Source organism: Argopecten irradians, chromosome 12 (genome assembly GCF_041381155.1).
Source record: "Argopecten irradians isolate NY chromosome 12, Ai_NY, whole genome shotgun sequence".
NCBI lineage: Eukaryota > Metazoa > Mollusca > Bivalvia > Pectinida > Pectinidae > Argopecten > Argopecten irradians.
In genome coordinates, this window is record NC_091145.1 from 6,625,121 (window position 1) to 6,646,259 (window position 21,139).

Below are 21,139 nucleotides of genomic sequence, written 5' to 3' on the forward strand. Positions count from 1 at the left end.
ACGTACTTTTTTGGCCTGTAGCATGGTGGGATAAAGGTATTCCTAATATGGTCAAATGAATGACCATGACCTTTATGCAAGTCACTGGGGTGAATTCAGCTGAAGTCTATCTGTAAATTATCAAAAAAACCAAGAGGCACTCCGTCTTGATATTATAAGGACTGAAGTATGATGCACAAGGTTCTTTCTACATTTGATCAAACGAATGGTCGTGATCTTGACCTTCATCCAAGGACACAAGGACACTAGAGTCCAGTCAGCTCTAATACTTTAATTAATCATCTCATTAACTTGTATACACTTGAAACATGTGACACTTTTAATAAAATATCATTGACCATCTAGGTTTGTTAAGATAAATAACCATAATGATTACTTATAAAAGTTTCAAGAAGAAATCATTTGACAGCATTTTAGAACATACGTATAGCATTGCTACGTTCATTAAAAAACAGGGGCCGCGGTGGCCGAGTGGTTAAGATGTACCGACATATTACCACATGCCCTCCACCTCTGGGTCGCGAGTTCGAATCCCATGTGGGGCAGTTGCCAGGTACTGGCCTGGTCGGTGGTTTTTCTCCGGGTACTCCGGCTTTCCTCCACCATCAAACCTGGCACGTCCTTAAATGACCCTGGCTGTTAATAGGACGTTAAACTAATCAAACCAAACCAAACGTTCATTAATATAATGTCACGTAACGATACAGACCCATATTGCTCTGGGACTCTTGATTTTCTTTGGGATACCATGAAATTTTATTATGGGCATGCAGCATACTTGGTTGAATGATTTCTCGATTTTTTGTAATAAATAACATTGAACTTCATTCAAGAGACTGAGTGTGCGATTTAAACGACAAAATGTCATATTGGCAATTTGAGTCCATTTTAAAATATTGTAATAGAATGGGTTTTCCACAAGAGACCCGGAGGGGCAATCCGACTGTAGCTCCCGTTATATGTATAAGTCCCAAATCGTGATCGTATAGTATTTTTAGTATACAACAGAGTCCACAGTCGTCACAAATCCTCTCCGGATCCCGTTTCCTCCACAGGTTACAGGCCTGTATCTCAACAGGTTCGATCTCTAGGATGTAGCGGAAGCACTGACACTAATCCAATAACTCAACTAGGTAAATACAGGTACAAATAACTATTTATTATATAAAAGACAAGTAATACAGAATTGATAAAGAATATATTTACAATAGTGCCTGATGAAGACAACTTACAGTAAGAGAAACAAGTATACAATTATCCTATATGAAGCAAAACCCTAATTATATAGCTACAGAACAACAAGACCATGTGTTCCCAAACACAGTCCAACAACACCTAACGGGAGACAACCGACTTACCAAATGTTCCCAACTCTAAGAGACATCACTAACTGCGTAAATAGGTTTCCTATGGATGTCTAAGCCCTAAGCCCCTGACGATCCCCTACTATACTGTGCGAACTAGGTTTCCTATGGATGTCTAAGCCCTAAGCCCCTGACAATCCCCTAGAACGACACAAACCCTTGTTTGGTCATGTAGCTCTAAGTATAAACCCAAATGGTAGTTCAGAGACCCCGCAAGTGTTGCACTGTTGACAGTGCACGGCGTGGTTCTGTCCCTAACCCATTCTCCCTAGTCAAGACCCAAGCTTCCTTAGAAGCAGCCCCTTTTATAACAACTCATCAACCCAGTACCACAAAGTGACCACTGATTGGTCTGAGTCCGGACAGAGCACCATATTTAGGTGAAACCGTTGCTACAACAACCCACCTACACACTCAATATAACTTCCATGACATGGCTCAACTGACTGATAAACACCCCCACGTGGACCACACGTGTACTCCGGCCAGCAGTCAGCGGTCAGCATCGGGGTGATCATGAGGACAACTAGGTTGATGAATGTGACTGCTAAACAGCAAACACACCATAGATAAGACCTGTTCTCATGGTATCTCCCTGAACTGGGTCAAAGATACATAAACAGATCACTGAAGTGAAGACTTAGAAGAGTGCAATAACAAATATACATACTGTACAAATAAATGCAACAATGATAGAAACCCGTTCTATCACAATATAAAAAAAACCTCAGGAGATTTATAAAACTTGAACATAGAGCTTTAATCTCTTGGAAAGAAAGATAGTATATGTAGAATAACTGTTGGCCCTATGACCCCTAACCCCTGACCACTATCCACTTAATAGATACTTTCATAGCGTGAAGTGGACAGTGGTGAAATAAGTTTAGTCAAATAAAATCCATAGAGATTTAGAACCCGTTCGTTGATCAATGCTCCCATCAAACAACTCATGAAATTGGCAAAAACATAAAATAGAATATTTATTGACGTATTTCAACAATTTCAAACGCGCCACCACGAGTTGCGTCCCTTGTACGTCCAACCAAGCCGCGGGATGCTAGACGAAATGCTCCTACCTGGATTCATAGTATTCCTGGTGAATTTCGGACATTTGGAGTCCAGTTCGACTGACCAGTACAAGGATGTTTGTAAGTATGCACAAGCATTTTTGTTCCTCAAAAATAACGTTTGTAGCGCAGTCTGAAACATAATATAATTTATTGCACACGCATTCGTTCACTAGCCTAGGTCGGGCCGAGTAATGTGTAGTCACATGATCGGCCCGTTTTTAACAGCGTTTGTGAGGAAGCACTGGCACAGTTTCTTGCGCTATGAAATGGATGCTGATGTTTCGCGATCAATAGAGTGACACACGTGCAGCAAAAATAGTTTCTTTAAAAATGCTGTTTTATTTAAAACAGTTTCTTAGAGTGGTATCTTATGGCGTTTTTACCCATGCTGTACCTCGGATAATTAATGTTATGGATCTGCAATATTGTAGCTCAAAAGACTTTTTGACAGAAAACGGTGTCGTCTTTAGAGCTACAATTGGTGCCTATTACTGCTAATGGAGCAAAGTAATGATTATGCAAACCATTATAAAACGTTTGTTTGCATTTTTATTGTACTTGTTTGATATCGCTTACCTTCTAGGCAATAAAACTGAACCCCAGCCGTATACTGCTCATTAGAAAGCAGTGCATGGACAAGTCTAATTACCGAAACCAGGCAGACGTTTCTGAAGTGTGTCAGTGATAGCAGAAAAAAAGTGATAATTGCGTCAACACAGGGTTTCGACATGAAATTTAATAGCACGGTCATAAGTTATTATTATTTTATTGAGTCAAAAACATGGAATTTACATTAATTTACTACCAACGATCAATATTATAGCAAGGACATATACTTTCCAAACAGAGGTTCATTATTTATTGACGATTTCACAGGGAGTTGATACTAATCTACAACGAATAATCTAAATTATTCCGAACGTGGTCTTGGTTGTGTGCCAAGTTCCTGTGACTGTTATATATATATATATATACGCTAGATGTTTGATTTAGCGGAAAGCATTCTGGGCAGACGACAATTAGTGCGAGTCGTCTGGTCCATATGAACGCATTGTATAGAGCCTACCTAATGAAACATGTTGTGTCAATTGTGCTTCACTGCAAACCCCTGGAGGCAACTTATTTATAACGTACACAGATGTTTGCCAAGCCACAGTACAAGGTCAATCATGTTCAGGTGACCTTACACTGAACTCTTGCTAAGCACAGAATCTAAATATCTTCGGTCATCAAAAGTCTAATGACCTTCTCCAGATATAGAACGGTGTTACACCGTTATCCGCGCTATGAAATGGATGCTGATGTTTCGCGATCAATAGAGTGACACACGTGCAGCAAAAATAGTTTCTTTAAAAATGCTGTTTTATTTAAAACAGTTTCTTAGAGTGGTATCTTATGGCGTTTTTACCCATGCTGTACCTCGGATAATTAATGTTATGGATCTGCAATATTGTAGCTCAAAAGACTTTTTGACAGAAAACGGTGTCGTCTTTAGAGCTACAATTGGTGCCTATTACTGCTAATGGAGCAAAGTAATGATTATGCAAACCATTATAAAACGTTTGTTTGCATTTTTATTGTACTTGTTTGATATCGCTTACCTTCTAGGCAATAAAACTGAACCCCATGAAATATGAAATTCTCATCGAGGCATTATTTTTTTACATAATACATATGAAGGTCTTTCTGAAGGGAATTTATACGGCAAGTCCACAAATTTTGAATTTGACGTCTTGTGAGCGGTACGGTAGATATTAAGAATGGTAGTTATGTTTGTTTTGGACAAAAAACATATGTAAATGCATGTTTACGCATAAAATAATTGGAAACCTACAGAAAACTAAAGAAAACGATGCCCGAGTGATTTTCGGAGGCAGTGCTCCACTACGACACATAGGGACCAATTCGTACCCTACCGAAAGGTATAGTAGGCCGGGTACGTATATTCGTTCTAGGAAAATGTATAATTGGGTTCTACGTCAAGGTCCATTTGACGATAATGAATCACGTTTTATTTCGAGACGCGTCTCTATAGTAATTAATTGCACTAAAAGCATGAAGAATCGTTACCATATCAACGATTGACAGAAAGATTAAACACTTGAGTTTTGAGCACTGCTTTGAAGTGTATTGATAAAATTTAATACATCGAACCGGTTGATGAGTTTTGTTTATTTACGATTGACGTTTCTCTATCTGAGCAAATCAGAATTAATGCAATGGAATGCGGCGTATCAACACCCTAGTACACATATCTAAATGGGAAGTTTATTTTTCCTTCGGGAACGATCCAGATCTCGCCGTGCGCTCCGATACAAGCCATATGTTTGTCTAATGGAATAGAATTGGCACGGCATACACTATTAAGAGCCGGAGAGTCACAACGGGATGCCGAGGGAATTTTACACAGTTGATGGTTTTTTTAAAGTCCCTTTAATTGCCAGAGTCATTTAACGACGTGCAGTGGTTATCAGGCGGTTTAAAACCGGAGTATCCAGAAGAAAACCACCGACCCCAACATGTCCTCCATGCCACCACGTCTAGTTGTAGGTGGAACAAATCTGAAAGGCGAGTGATACAATAGGACCTTAAACACTGGACCATCGCGACCCTTCGCCAAAAGGACGAGTAAATTCCAGAAAATCAGGTGTAACTTAAGTACATATCTTCCGACAAACTCCCAGTACCTGATGAATCGTCATTGGGAGTCCCAAATATCATGGAGAATTCGTGGCATTCAGACATATCGATCTGTATGAGTCTGGGATCGTGATCTAGCGGTTAGATCGTCCTGAAACCCGACATTTGGCGTTCCATCACAATTAGTCATAATTAGTTCGAAATCCACGTGGGACGGTTGTCATCTAATCATTTTATCAAAATTCCTCATTTTTGATACCATGCACGTGTATAAATTACCCCAACAACACGTAAAAGAAACTTCCGCAAAGGTATTATTTTTTGCAAGGATGATATTTTACACGAAAAAAAAATCATCTGCGAAATTAAAGTAGTAGATATATCATGAATATGCACGTTTATAGAAATATCTCGATCTTTTTACCATTGGAATACTACGCTCGACAGCAGTCGCTAGGAATTGACCGCGAGTCGATTGTTTTTCTCCGATAGTAGGTTTCCCTCCACCCACAGGGATCTGAGAATTAGTTACAGTTTAAATATTGACCCACCAGAGTGTCATAATTATATAAACTGTAACTTATTCTCCTATCCCTGTGCACCAACCCCTAAACCTGGCACGTCCATAAAAAGGAATTGATTGTGATATCGATTTCATCGTCATCAGGGACGAAATGACATTTGATGGGTATCTGATTTCATAAGAGGAAAGATAATACTATGTCTGGTTTCGTAGGAAGAAAAAGAATACTAATGCAGGATAAAGCAAGGTATACATGTACTTGGCTTATACTAGCTACACGGACATTTATAAATCTGGTTCTACACATTGTAGTCACGTTTCTTTTTATAGCGAATCGATCGAAATCAATTTAGCGAACTAATAAAGGAGTGACGTCCACTGAATGATAACGCATACAAGATTATTTCTACCTATCTTTAGCTAATTTCTTCACGAAGTCGTTGGACGGATATGACCACAGAGAGGACAAATAAAGATAGGCCTAGTCTGCTCCAATCCAGACGGGATTATATCATTAGTTAAAAGTTAAATGGATTAACAAATATGCGAAATCAACACAGTCTTTCGTCGCTTAATCTTATCACCATTGTTATCGACTATTTGACATTGAGCAAGAAATTCAGAAAAAAAGGAAAGCAAAATCTGTCTCATTTGACAGGATACAAGTAGACATCAGGTACTAGTTGCATTCAATTGAAAAAAAATGCACCTGCTGTTTCAGTTCGGTATAAATGTCGGTGTGCTAGACCAAAAGCTAACACCAAACCCAAAGGTTTCAGTCATTCAGAAACACCATAGTCAAGTAAATATAGTTTATGGTGCGCTTCTATGCCTTGTCTGCAGGGTTGGACTCGTTTCTTCTCTCCAATTACCAGCCGTATACTGCTCATTAGAAGGCAGTGCATGGACAAGTCTAATTACCGAAACCAGGCAGACGTTTCTGAAGTGTGTCTGTGATAGCAGAAAAAAAAGTGATAATTGTAGCACTGACGTCAACACAGGGTTTCGACATGAAATTTAATACCACGGTCATAAGTTATTATTATTTTATTGAGTCAAAAACATGGAATTTACATTAATTTACTACCAACGATCAATATTATAGCAAGGACATAAACTTTCCAAACAGAGGTTCATTATTTATTGACGATTTCACAGGGAGTTGATACTAATCTACAACGAATAATCTAAATTATTCCGAACGTGGTCTTGGTTGTGTGCCAAGTTCCTGTGACTGTTATATATATATATATATATATATATACGCTAGATGTTTGATTTAGCGGAAAGTATTCTGGGCAGACGACAATTAGTGCGAATCGTCTGGTCCATACGAACGCATTGTATAGAGCCTACCTAATGAAACATGTTGTGTCAATTGTGCTTCACTGCAAACCCCTGGAGGCAACTTATTTATAACGTACACAGATGTTTGCCAAGCCACAGTACAAGGTCAATCATGTTTAGGTGACCTTACACTGAACTCTTGCTAAGCACAGAATCTAAATATCTTCGGTCATCAAAAGTCTAATGACCTTCTCCAGATATAGAACGGTGTTACACCGTTATCCACCGTTTGCATGGAACTTACCTTATGAAATAGCCACCAGCTACTACTGTATATAATCGGAGTGGGACCTGGATGTCTCTTTTACCCTTTGTCAATATAATTTGACCGGGTGGGGTGTGCTGCGCGGTATCTCTGACACTCAGCCAGTATGATGGCATCGGAAGAAGTTACTACTGCCATAAACGGTTGTTCAGCCGTACTTACGTAATTCTACGCATTGAAAACCGGGACTGTTACAAGACTTGTTAGATTAGATGTAAGCATTTCCATCTAGCTAAATGTTCATATTGTTGTAAGAATATCCCTTATAGATCTACAATGACACGAATGATATATTAGACAGAAAATCGACTTGTCTATAATAGAATCCATTTGCTCTTTTGTTCTCTTGTTTTTCCCCCGAGTGGCCGAAAGTTCTGTAGATTTGAAAGACGATAGACAAATCTATGCAAAGTCTTTGAAAATTATGTGGTCATTTGGATGGCGTTTGGTTATGAACACACAGATTTTCGGTCCGAATCAATGATTAATGTCAATTGAAATTATATATCCAACTTAGCCGAACAAAAACCCGGCTAAACCCAATAATTCATACCTTTCTTCCACCTCTCCCCCTCCCCTATCTCTATTTCCATGACAACTACCTCCCCCCCCACACTCGATAGGGCATGTTACATGTCCGCCTCACCCACCCAGTTTATATAGAACCATATTTTCAACTTCAACATTAATACGCTTGAGTACACAATAGGTCTATTATACTAATAGAAGTTACACGGCCGAGTTCCACAAAATCAATACTAAATGTCTATGCAGAACATATTGCAGACTTTTACAAACTGATGTTATGCTACTTAAAATACAGATGTTTTTGTTCACGAACAGAGTAAACAATTATCTTCCGAAGCGAACGCGACTCCGTTAGTTGTCTATATGTACGCGTATTCTTTGATGTGTTTTATTTATATTCTGGTCGTTGCCCTCAGGGACCAAAACAGCGAACCCCTGCACCACATTTACTGTGAAAGTAGAATTATTTGGGACATGGAGGGAATTTTAATTTATTTTGCATTCATTAGATATCCGTGAAATTAAAAACACGCAAGTATGAGCGAACGAAATTGTGTATATTAAAGTACACATCCATTTAAATTTTAGTAAAACTTTGGATGAACAGCGCGAGAATTATTATCACGAAGTCTGAAAGCTGGCTTAGCGAAAATATCCACTCACGAAAACATCCACCTTTACAGTAATTTTGCCTAAGGTGCTGATAGACTTGGTCTGGTTGTCGTCAATATCGATATCTAGCTAATTAACTATACTGTGTCCTGTTAGAGTCGGTGATAACAGGCTGGAAAATCTTGATAATTATACACAGCAGAGATAAAGCGAGACCTCACTATCTTAACCTCGTACGATTCGTAGCCTTTGAATGCCAAGTTTCATACTTGAATTACGCGAATTTCAATCTAACCACATACATTGTGTATTTTGTTACATATCAATCTCTGGTTCCTTCATGCTACTTAATTATTGAATGAATAAAACGCAGACTAGATAACATGAAATGATATTGGCTCAATTTCAATGTAATACATTTTTATCTGACATGTTTTTATTATCTAAAAAACATGCAGCATTGAGTGTCTATGGTGTATTCTTGAAAATAAAACAGACAAATAAATAAATAGATACAAATCCATGCGACGGAACTTTACACAATGTCATCTATATACTCCACATAAAAGGCACTAATTGACTAAGAGGTGATAGAGAGATGCTTCCTTTCTTCCACACTGTCTGATGGTCTTGGCTGACGATGGGCAAAAATGTAACTTCCATGTGCCATTAAATCTTCTTTACCATTATTTGTTTGCATTACAATTATGACGTTACAGTTGATAGAGCAATATATCATTGTCATTATTATTTACAACATCTTTATTACCATTGTTTATTTGTTACAGTTGCTATGGCGACATTTTCATTGTCATTATTTATTTTTAGCTCGCCTATTCGAAGAATAGGGGGAGCTAATGTTGTCACCCCGGCGTCGGCGTCAGCGTTGGCGTCCCATTTCACGTTAAAGTTTTTGAGCAAGTTTCTGTTTCGTCAATTGTTTAAGCTTAAGTCATCATAAATGTTTATGATTTTATTTTCCTAATGTGTATGGATGCTGAACGTGATAATACAACCAATTTGGGGCCCTTTAGGTTTTTTTTGAGTCTGTTAATTTGTCATATTTCCATGTTAAAGTTTTTGAGCAAGTTTCTATTTTGTCTATTGTTTAAGCTTAAGTCATCATAAATGTTTATGATTTTATTTTCCTAATGTGTATGGATGCTGAACGTGATAATACAACCAATTTGGGGCCCTTTAGGGGGTTTTTGAGTCTGTTAATTTGTCATATTTCCATGTTAAAGTTTTTGAGCAAGTTTCTATTTTGTCAATTGTTTAAGCATAAGTCATCATAAATGTTTATGATTTTATTTTCCTAATGTGTATGGAGACTGAACGTGATAATACAACCAATTTGGGGCCCTTTAGGCTTTTTTGAGTCTGTTGATTTGTCATATTTCCATGTTTAAATAGTAAATACTTGAACATCAACTTCTTCTGAATAGGCGAGCTTTGCTGTTCTCCAACAGCTATTGTTTACAGTTGTACAGTTGCTATGGCAACATTTTCATTGCCATTATTTATTTTTTACAGTTGCTCTAACGACATCTTCATTGCCATTATTTATTTGTTACAGTTGCTATGGCGACATATTCATTGCCATTATTTATTTGTTGCAGTTGTTATGGCGACATATTCATTGCCATTATTTATTTGTGACAGTTGCTATGGCGACATATTCATTGTCATTATTTATTTGTTACAGTTGCTATATGACGACATATCCATTGTCATTATTTATTTGTTGCAGTTGCTATGGCGACATATTAATTGTCATTGTTCATTTCTAACACAGTTGCTATGGCGACATATTCATTGTCATTATTTGTTTGTTACAGTTGGTATGACGCCATCTTCATTATCATAATTTATTTGTTACAGTTGCTATGACGACATATTCATTGTCATTGTTTGTTCGTTACAGGTGCTATGACGACATATTCATTGTCATTATTTATTTGTTACAGTTGCTATGGCGACATATTCATTGTCATTATTTATTTGTTACAGTTGCTATGGCGACATATTCATTGTTATTATTTATTTGTTACAGTTGCTATGACGACATATTCATTGCCATAATTTATTTGTTACAGTTGCTATGGCGACATATTCATTGTCTTTATTTATATGTTACAGTTGCTATGGCGACATATTCATTGCCATTATTTATGTGTTACAGTTGCTATGACGAAAGACTGTTTAGCGAATGATCAGCGTGGACCACATTTCCTCACGCAGTACGAGAAATATCTGGTCACGTGGGATGGCGAAGATTTTTTTATATGTTTGGTGATGTTTGAGGCCAAAAATACTGCGAATGTTGATACGAACTATAAAGTGTGTTTTAGGATGTTACAGAACAACAATTTTACAGACTGCGGTGTCAAACTTAAATATTACAGCACATACCAGGACGGCTACAAACCAGATATTGTAAGTATTCACGGACGCTATAAACAAAACTTGTTAGCTTAATTATATGTTAGCTTAAATAAATATTAGCTTTATGTATAATGCTATTTAACAGGCAAAGTATAATAAAACGTCATTATTTCTTCGCGATTTAAGCAGTATGATCTGTGGGACCTATGATTTCCATCGGGTTTAATTCTGATAGCGCATTGGCCGCCGGAATGGCAGCTCCGTGGCACACACTTAAGTAAATTCTAAAATGATCTCACTAAGAAGTCGCGTTTCTTCTCTTATTTCAAATCAAATCGTTTGTTAAATGCGTCTGAAGTTTACAGTTTTAGCACATGGAAAATGTGAAGTTGAAATGAGTAGGTAATATGCTTTTTATCCTTTTGTTTGCGTTTTTCGAGAGATCTCTGAAAATAACTCTGCCAAGCCTACCATTGAGATGTAGTGATTGTGATTGTAACACATTTACCGCACAAAGTTAATATGTTTGTATACAATGCTCATTTCAGCTGAATAGGGGCGTAACAAATATCACATTATAAAGTCAACAGACATTTACAAATCTACACAAAAAAGCACAACTTAAAATTTCTGGACATTATGATAATGCTTTAGCGGGACACTTCTGATAAGTCATAAAAAATAAAACAGTGGTGGTTATATGGCCAGAAACCCTTCAATGCCTATACTAGTAGTGCTCTCGAAACCCTCCCTGCTGGCTATAGGAGATAGCAGTAAACTGGAAATGTTTTTGTTAGACGATAAAACACACTTAAACACGTCAGGAAGTGGCTAGTTCATTAAGTACGAAACATCTCATAGTTCCTGTTCTTTATATAATGTTCAAAGATTCGGTAGAGTCTGAATGAAAGATATTACTGATTGTGGTTTTTGTGTTAACCTCTTCATTGGTTACAAAGAAAATACATTTGTATAGGATTGTGTGCTGTTACTGTGAACAATAGTTAACACGTCCCTTCTTCATTATGACAATTACCCCCTTGATGTATAATTGAAATAAATGTGCAAATATATACTTTATATAAGATTGGGTAAAGTCTGAATGGGAGATATTACTGATAACGGTCTGTGTGTTAACCTCTCCATTGGTTATGAAGAAAAGATGAAATTGTTCTATTACTATGAACAAAAGATAACACGGCTTTCTAATTATGACCCCCTTGATATATAATTGATACGTACAAATATACTGTATAACCGGTTATTTTCGCGGGGATGACATTTTCGCGATTTTGCGGCACAATTGCTATGATCGCAAAAATTTGATCCGCGAAATATTGAAAAATGATTGAATGATATCTTCCTATAAAATCCATATGGCGAAAATTTGAAATAGCTATTTTCTCGTTTTTAGAGCAAAACGCCAGAATTTTGGGCTTCGAAAATAACCGGTTATATGGTGTACTGTCAACCAACTAATCTTCGTTTGCGATTAGATTTTGCGGTTTGGCGGATTGGAAACAGCGAAAAATAATCTCAGGGAAAAACAATTCCCGCGAAAAACAATCTTCCCGAAAAACATTCTCTGCGAAAAACTATCTCTACGAAAAAGGTTTCAGCAAAGGTACATTAGAACCATGTGCGTCTGAATAGCAACATTTTAGATTGCCGTGAAAATGAAAACGCGAATTTAAATTGCCGCGGAAATAAGTTAAATTGCAGTTATATACGAATGTGAACTGTGTAACTAGGCAAACGAAGAACTGTTACGAAAATGTAAGTTTTGATGTTACTGTATAATAAAAAATTTTCGCGGGTGAGAGTGTGTGTTTTGACACTATAGTATACTGCAAATGTGGACATTTTAGCGAGAATTGTGATTACGTGAATGCCATATTACCGCGAAAATTCCCTTACTCGTAATGATTTTCAATGTATGAATTATCTTACTAAAAGTACTAAGGTATCTCTACCGTGAAAATAATCCCAACGAAAGGTTGATGCTTGGAAATCCAGTCGTCCCTCTTCCTTAATATGTAAGCATTAAATAAAAGTAGAAACCTTATAGGCAATTATAGACAATGGTTTACCCTATCCAGAGCCTTCTGCAAGGAATTGTTTACTCCACTTCAGACTAACAGTTAGGCGGTATGAAGAAACAATAAAAAAAAGAAAACAGTTTGAAATAGGACGACTGGTTCATTCGTTATCAAAAATTAATGTGACAGAGTAAGTGTCCTGCTCTCTATCTTTGACCGTATGTTTCAGTGAAGAAGCACTGTAAAGTGGACAAAGAATGCCAATATCACAAGGAGACCCATCATGACTATTCCCCCGTCCCTGCAGCAATCATATACACAAAAATTGATGGAACATTACACAAACCAAAATAAATCCTTACCGTGATGTTTTTTCTCTCTTTACCTTACGTTATAACATGTCATTATCCACCTAACCAAATCGTTTCCTTTCTCCACAGATTTACACGTGCGGTCAAAACGTCCCAGACGAGTGGTGCAGTGACACTGAGGAAGCCATGCTGTATCTGTTTACATTGGGAGTAACAAACACCTCATTTAGGATCGAGGTGGTCGCTTATGCAGGTTGGATAGCTTTATAATACGCTTTATGGTATTTCGTCAGGGGTTACTTTTACCGTTTTTTTTATACCCACCCTATCCTCAATATTCCAGGGATTAGTATCACTGTCGTTATATCCACACAATCCTTGGTACTCCTGGTGATACTCCTTCTATCTTTATATCTACTGTCCTCAATACTCAAGGGTTTACTATCACTGTCGTTACATAAACCCCGTTCTTAATACTCCAGGGTTTACTATCACTGTTGTTACATAAACCCCTTCCTCAATATTCCAGGGGTTACTATCACTGACGTTACATAGAGCCCGTTCTTAATAATCCAGGGATTAATATCAATGTCGAAAAAATGAAATCTTGACCTGAAATTCAGTTTTGAAAGTTTGACTGTGTAGTTTTTGGATCAACTGATTTTTGTTATGTACACCAAATGATCAAACTTTATCATGTTTCATCTTACACATCAGTTATCACGCACAGAGCCTTCAGCTTTAACATATAACGATAGTGACAGTAACACAAGCGGTATCGAGATTACATAACGTTATGCTGTATATCATAAACCAATCGACCTATCGTTGATCTGCAGGTTTTTTCGATAAATATTGCAAGATAAACATAAAATATGATCAAATTTCGCTCAGAATGTTTAATTATTTTCTTCAATTATAAAAAAAAATATGAATGAAAAATTATTTTCTTCAATCATTAAAAATATATGAATGAAAAATAAGTTTTTAGTTTTATAAATAGCCTTGGCATTACGGTATTTGAAAAATCACTTTATTATTTACAAGTTAAACGTGTAAAGTTAAACGCAGTCATCCAAAGACACTCATTTCTTTTACATATTTGTATTCGTTGCTTAAAATATAATATCTATTATTCTTTGCCAGATATCAGCTTATCCAAGGTAGCATGTGTTGGTATCGGTATTGCTTCCTTGGCGATCATCATCTTCATCATCATCATTGTCACATGGAGTGTGCGCAAGCGCAAACCAGGCAGTGACGATTCTATACAAACACTTGACGTGACTAGTTCACTACAAAAATCGGGCGACGGGGAATATCAGATGGAAAGTAAATAAAATAGGTAAGTAGACCGTCATGAATATAAAAAAAAATACCGCAAACATAGAAATATCTTCGACTGAAATTATTTTTTGGATGTGATTATATGTAGCATTTCAAATGTTATTGGCGTTTACTATAAATGGAATGTGGATCTGAAAGTTATCATATACCACGATGTCGTGTACAAGTGGTTATTAGTTACACAGGGGTCCAACTCAATGAAAATGGATATTTTCATACATTTTTTGGTATTTGGTGGATGGATTGATGAGTATATAAGACAGTCGTGTAATTTTTTTCTCAAAATATGAGATTTAAAAAATGATTTAAAAAATCGGGATATTTACTATAAAACTGTTTTATAGTAAATATCCCGAATTTTAATAATTTTCCAATCCCGTTTTTTTTTCTGAAAAAAACCATCATATGACTGTCATATATACTCATCAGTCCATCCACCAAATACAAAAAAATGTATGACAACATCCTTTTTCATTGTGTTGGCTCCCTGTGGTTAGTTACACTACTAAACTTGAATATAACAGAGGAATACGCCAAGTCGAATCTGAAAACACTGAGAGAGTATGATTCATTTCCCTTGGATTAGCTCATTTCATCTTCAAACCCAACTGTAAGTAGCATATAGATTGTATTTTTTATCGAATATCCCGGGAAGTTATTGTCCGGTTGTGGATATATCAATACACATATAAACTCTGGCCTCAGGGTCATGACACGGTCTCAAGTCAAAGGAGCCTTAATTTTAGATTTAGCCAATCAAAGATAATGTTACAAAAAGTGATGTCATTAATGATTGGATAAGTCTAAATTTAAGTGTAAAAGTGTTTCATGATCCTGGGGCCTGGGCACGATTTTACACACAAACCTTTGAAGGTTTCTTTTCTTTTCTTTTTCTAGGATTTCAGAACAGTCAACACATAAAAAAGGCTTGTTGATCAAAACCCATTTGACAGACAGCTTTGGGAAAAAACATTCTGGGCGTAATTTTAGGGCCAATATGTGCCTTTTACATATTTGACTGCATATGTAAATCACCATAAGTCATATTTTTTTCATATATACAGGGGTTGAATTGAAAACAGAAATTGATCCACTGAAGTTGCATCCGAGAGTGATACAGGCCTATTTTTTACCTGTCTGAGCATACTTAATAATGACTTTTCATTAATTTGCTCTGACGAATTACAATTTTACTGTATCTTTCTCTAATGGATAAGAATTTTTAGTTTATATCAATTTGTGTACATCGGATATATTTCACATAAGTAATCTCTATTTTTTATGTCCCTTATTTGTGCTTTAACTGAGAAAAAAATACTCGTAATATTGAATGTGATCAGCTAATGTTAGCAAAAGATTCTAAATGCGCCTCATATATATTTATTTATTTATTCTCGAAAATAGCACTCACTTGTTTGTAACACAAAATATAATGTTTGTTTTCCCAAGCATAAATTGCACGAAATGTAAAAAGGATGAATATTATCATATGTAATATGATTATTTGATGATGATTCATTCACTGTGAGCAGATACAACAGTTGTTCTACCACAATCCGTTTCAAGTTGTTTCTGAAAACATAAAGTATACTTAAGGTGGCGGTTTTTGGCTGTTTCATTGTTTTAATCTGTTACTTATAATACTTATTTGATGTACTGGTGTGTATTATCTTTCACCATTATCACCATAAAGCTGACGCGGTAATATGCAAATATCTGTAACGGTATTTCTTCGCGTTGCTTATATAATTAAAGATGCTCCACTGCTGACAAATTGTATTTTTTCACTATCAAAAACAGGAGTAGGCGATTTAGTATTTTTCTTCAGTTACAAAAGTTACTTACTTTACACCATGACTACCATTGAAAAATTTGAGCTTCTAATTTTACTTCATGTTTAAAATATGAAAAATAATTAAAATGCATCCCGAAAAAATTCCGTGGCACTATATCTTATATGGAATGAAGTAAAGGGAAATCAATTATTTTATGTTATTTTTTGTGTTAATTAGACATATACATACACGATTAAACATCAAATAATGTTCAAATGATGAATATCATTTATGCTCTGTCGGCGGTGGAGCATCTTTAAGAAATATTTTACAATTGTGAAAACTTGTTTAAACTCAATACGAACTGTAAAGTACTATTTTGCAAGTTTGATTTGAAGCATTGTAAATATTATCAGTTTTCATTTTTTTTAAATCATAAAATTGTATGATTTAGTATGTATAACATTTCTAGATAGCATATATTTCATAAAAACCTACAGACTTTAGCGAGATATGTTCCTATCGCTAATTCTATTTTCAAACTCTCTACTAGTCTTAATGCTATGTGCCTATTGATAAACATCTAAATAATGATTTCTCGGGTATTTCGTTGGTTTTTTTTCTCTTATCAGCAAAGTATCAGTGACTTTTCATATGTTTTGATCTGTTTACTTGGATTGTTTTTATCAATGAAGACTACGTTGCAAGATCATATACAATGGGATGAGTTTAGGAACCGACTAAAATCAAAGCGATCATTTTTCGCAAACATTTTTGGCTTTGTTTTGTTGTAATACGTGTTTTGATTTAATGATCTTTTTTAATGTTTGTATATGAATATTGATGCACAATACACTATCATCGTAATTGTTTGTATATCCTGTGCTGATTCAATCATGATCATGATATTTAACATCACGTCGCATATGACGTCATACACGCAGATGAATAATTGCGTCATCATTTGAAATAGTCTGTGTATATATGACCATGAAAACCAACAAATATTGTAACAAATTTTTATTGGTCACATAATAAATAAAACGCATTTGTTGTGAATATATAATTAGATGTTAAAAGGATTTCATGTGATTGTATGTTAATATTTTAATTTATTAAGTAATTATATAATATATGCACATTTAGTATTACTTTAAAAGTAATACCATAACTGGGAAAAATGAAATGTAATCATTCAAATATCACAACATCGCCATGGAAACCACACCACAAACAGCTCTACAATGAAAGCTTACAAAAATAGAACAATATACAAATTTAATATCATGAACAACTGTACCAGCCAGTGTTCCTGTTAACATCGTTAACAATACACGTCACACCTGGGTCACGTGACTCAAAAAGCACTTTTGATTTCAATATTATTTTTGGTTTTTGACTTTAGCACATTTACTTTTAATACAAGAGATCCCAGAGGGATCTTGGCGCCCACCAAAGAATGATCTATGTCTGACAACAGAAAGAGGGATCTTTTCCCTGCTTTTCAAACTTTTACTGCATACTATATAAATATATATGAAACTTGAGAAAGATCCTTCCAGTACTTTCTGAGATATTTAGCAGTAACTTCAAACTTCAATTATCAAAATCCAAGATGGCTACCTGTCGATCATCTTGCTGACCGAAAATGCACTTTGAGGAACCTGTACATGAAATTTGAGAAAGATCCCTTCAGTACTTTCTGAGAAATAGCGGTAACAAACTTTAATTATCAAAATCCAAGATGGCCGCCATTCGACCATCTTGTTGACCGATCTGTCTCAAAATGCAATATGCACAACTAGGGTTCAAGAGGAACCTACATATGAAATTTGAGAAAGATTCCTTCAGTACTTTCTGGGAAATAGCAGTAACAAACTTTAACTATCAAAATCCAAGATGGCCGCCGGTCGGCCATCTTGTTGACCGATCACTCCCAAAATGCAATATGCACAACTAGGGTTCAAGAGGAACCTACATATGAAATTTGAGAAAGATTCCTTCAGTACTTTCTGGGAAATAGCAGTAACAAACTCTAACTATCAAAATCCAAGATGGCCACCAGTCGGCCATCTTGTTGACTGATTGGTCCCAAAATGCAATATGCACAACCGAGGTCCTAGGGAAACTTACATATGAAATTTGAGAAAGATCCCTTCAGTACTTCCTGAGAAATAGCAGTAACAAACTTTAACTATCAAAATCCAAGATGGCCGCCGGTCGGCCATCTTGTTGACCGATCACTCCCAAAATGCAATATGCACAACTAGGGTTCAAGAGAAACATGTATATGAAATTGGAGAGAGATCCCTTCAGTACTTTCTGAGAAATAGTGGTAACAAACTTTAACTATCAAAATCCAAGATGGCTGCCGGTCGGCCATCTTGTTGACTGATTGGTCCCAAAATGCAATATGCACAACTAGGGTCCTAGGGGAACCTACATATGAAATTTGAGAAAGATTCCTTCAGTACTTTCTGGGAAATAGCGGTAACAAACTTTAACTATCAAAATCCAAGATGGCCGCCGGTCGGCCATCTTGTTGACTGATTGGTCCCAAAATGCACTATGCACAACTAGGGTCCTAGGGGAACCTACATATGAAATTTGAGAAAGATACCTTCAGTACTTTCTGGGAAATTGCGGTAACAAACTTTAACTATCAAAATCCAAGATGGCCGCCGGTCGGCCATCTTGTTGACTGATTGGTCCCAAAATGCAATATGCACAACTAGGGTCCTAGGGGAACCTACATATGAAATTTGAGAAAGATTCCTTCAGTACTTTCTGAGAAATAGCGGTAACAAGAATTGTTAACGGACGGACGGACGGACGGACGGACGGACGGACGGACGGACGGACGACGGACCACGGACGAAAGGCGATTTGAATAGCCCACCATCTGATGATGGTGGGCTAATAATGTTAACGGATAATTTTTTAGGAGAGGGCAATTTTACGTTAATTACTTGAAAACTATAATGCTACGAAATTTACATATTGCGTACTGATGACTTTTCTTTCTATCGCAAATATGTAATATGATATACGTATTTCGTATAGCTGCTCATTACACGGGTAACAATTTCCGCAATATTAATTAATAACAAGAAAATAAACATTTTAGCGACATTTTTGTGATCGGTCTTTCTGGATATGAATGATTCAATCATTTTTCAATATTTTGCGGATGATTTTACACGATCATAGCATTGTCCCACAAAATCGCGAAAATATCATCCCCGCGAAAAACTGCTTTACGGTAAGTCGCTAAAATAGCCCCTATGCCGCTATTGTGATGTACACCTCCCCCCTCTCCACGAAAGTGTCCCCTTTTACAGTTATACATTCTTGTATCTATCAAATAAACTGTACATAGATATCGATTTGAAAGGAAAGATAAGATATCGTCGCTAATTTCTTAAAGCAGTTAATAGCCTTTTTTTGTAAATTCAGAATATAACAAAAACTATTTAAATTAATCGAATTAACATTTACATATATTCCATTTAAAGTAGATAGAAAGCTTTGCTTTCTGTATCACATACCATGCTTTAGGAATTCTAAGATCACATATTTTTGTTACTGCAAACCAGCATGTTTTTTTTGGCGAATATTGAATTTCGCAAAAGCTGTTTCATATTTTGCTTGTTGAGATTAGCTTTTAGGAATTCGCAAAAGATAAGTGAAATACCTTCCAGCACGAGCGATGTGGATATTGATTCGCGGAGATAGACTTTCACGAATTTTCTTTGATCGCAAAAGTAAAATAAATTAATAATAGTAATGAAAAAAATGCCCTCGGAATTTGGTTTACATTACTATAAATATAAATATGTCAGAGGAAATCTTTTTCAGGGTTCCGCGTTGGGAATTGTTTTTTCCAATATATGCATCTTTGTTTATAAATCCTCTTAATTTGAGCTCTCCAGTACGAGAGGCACATCAATAACAGAGATAGGTATTCAGGATTACAATATCCCATCGGTGCTGATATTTGTAAACCTTTCTAGAATTTGAGACAGACAAAAACTTCAACAGGGCGAATCACAGATAGATGTTCATTATTGACAAAGATTTCCCTTTGCTATTAATAAAGACTGATTTCTAATGGTTCTCAAAACAAAGACGTTATAGCGAGGCGTCCAGAAAAGGGATATTCCATGTCTATAAATAAGTATTTGTTTCCATTGGCTCCGAATAACCAAGAAAGACAAAATTTAAATCCGGGTAATCACAGATATATGTCGGTTATTGACGGCGATTTCCATGTTTCTATTAATAGATAATTGCCTCCCAATGCTCTTAAAACAAGACAATTGGAAAGTATATCTACATCCGTTCGAATCACTTATCAATATCCATTATGTAACTTTTCCATTATTTATACTGATTTCACAATGTCTCCAAGCAATCGAAAACAAAACGATCTGCATCCATATGAATTACAAATACACAGCATCCATCGACAGTGATTTCCCATGAGGATTCCGAAGAGATGGAGCACGTCGATTTGTTTTAGTTGCTCTGACAATGTCGGAGGAAATTAGTCCATCTTTGTGATCTTCTTCTGAAGATAATTGATTCGTTAATATATCTGGCACAGAGTTAAACTTCTCCCTTGCGTTTGATAGTTTGTCGACCCAAATTGCCTGCAATTATATAATTGAAATGTTTTGTATTATTATTATTATAAGTATTATCAACAATCTTAATTGCTGCTGCGTTCAAGATATATCTTTGTCGACTGACCTAACTCAATGTACATTGTATCATTATGACTTTTGCAGTTGAAATTACTTTCGCTTCATCACTAAGAAACTGTTTTATCACAATTCTGTATTTGCATATAACAGAGTTACCTACCCTTGCGGGAAGGTATTGATTGTAACGTCACGTGTTTGCGAGCGTAACGTCATACATTCCGGAGAAA

General features: G+C 36.1%; 2 protein-coding genes across 2 annotated transcripts in view; one reads left to right on the forward strand and one right to left on the reverse strand.

Annotated features, from left to right (window-relative positions):
- The first annotated feature begins 2,360 nt into the window (after positions 1-2,360).
- On the forward strand, positions 2,361-17,272 carry LOC138335870 (uncharacterized). Its single transcript, XM_069285038.1, has 5 exons — positions 2,361-2,512; positions 10,532-10,785; positions 13,214-13,337; positions 14,231-14,429; positions 15,329-17,272. Exons 1-4 carry the CDS (start codon positions 2,419-2,421, stop codon positions 14,422-14,424), a joined length of 666 nt encoding a protein of 221 aa, XP_069141139.1. The 5' UTR covers positions 2,361-2,418; the 3' UTR covers positions 14,425-14,429; positions 15,329-17,272.
- Positions 17,273-17,347: 75 nt separating this feature from the next.
- The window catches only part of LOC138335869 (uncharacterized), a 75,258-nt gene continuing 71,466 nt past the window's right edge, over positions 17,348-21,139 (reverse strand). Inside the window, exon 20 of the mRNA XM_069285037.1 lies at positions 17,348-20,858. Coding sequence (XP_069141138.1) covers positions 20,652-20,858 — 207 coding nt within the window. The 3' untranslated portion in view covers positions 17,348-20,651. The remainder of the gene's footprint in view (positions 20,859-21,139) is intronic.

Excerpts from the sequence above, each read along its gene's own strand:
- LOC138335870 (XM_069285038.1), top strand. The coding sequence starts at position 2,419 with ATGCTAGACGAAATGCTCCTACCTGGATTCATAGTATTCCTGGTGAAT. Across the intron at positions 10,786-13,213 it reads ACGGCTACAAACCAGATATT|ATTTACACGTGCGGTCAAAA; the intron begins GTAAGTATTCAC and ends CTTTCTCCACAG. Across the intron at positions 13,338-14,230 it reads CGAGGTGGTCGCTTATGCAG|ATATCAGCTTATCCAAGGTA; the intron begins GTTGGATAGCTT and ends ATTCTTTGCCAG.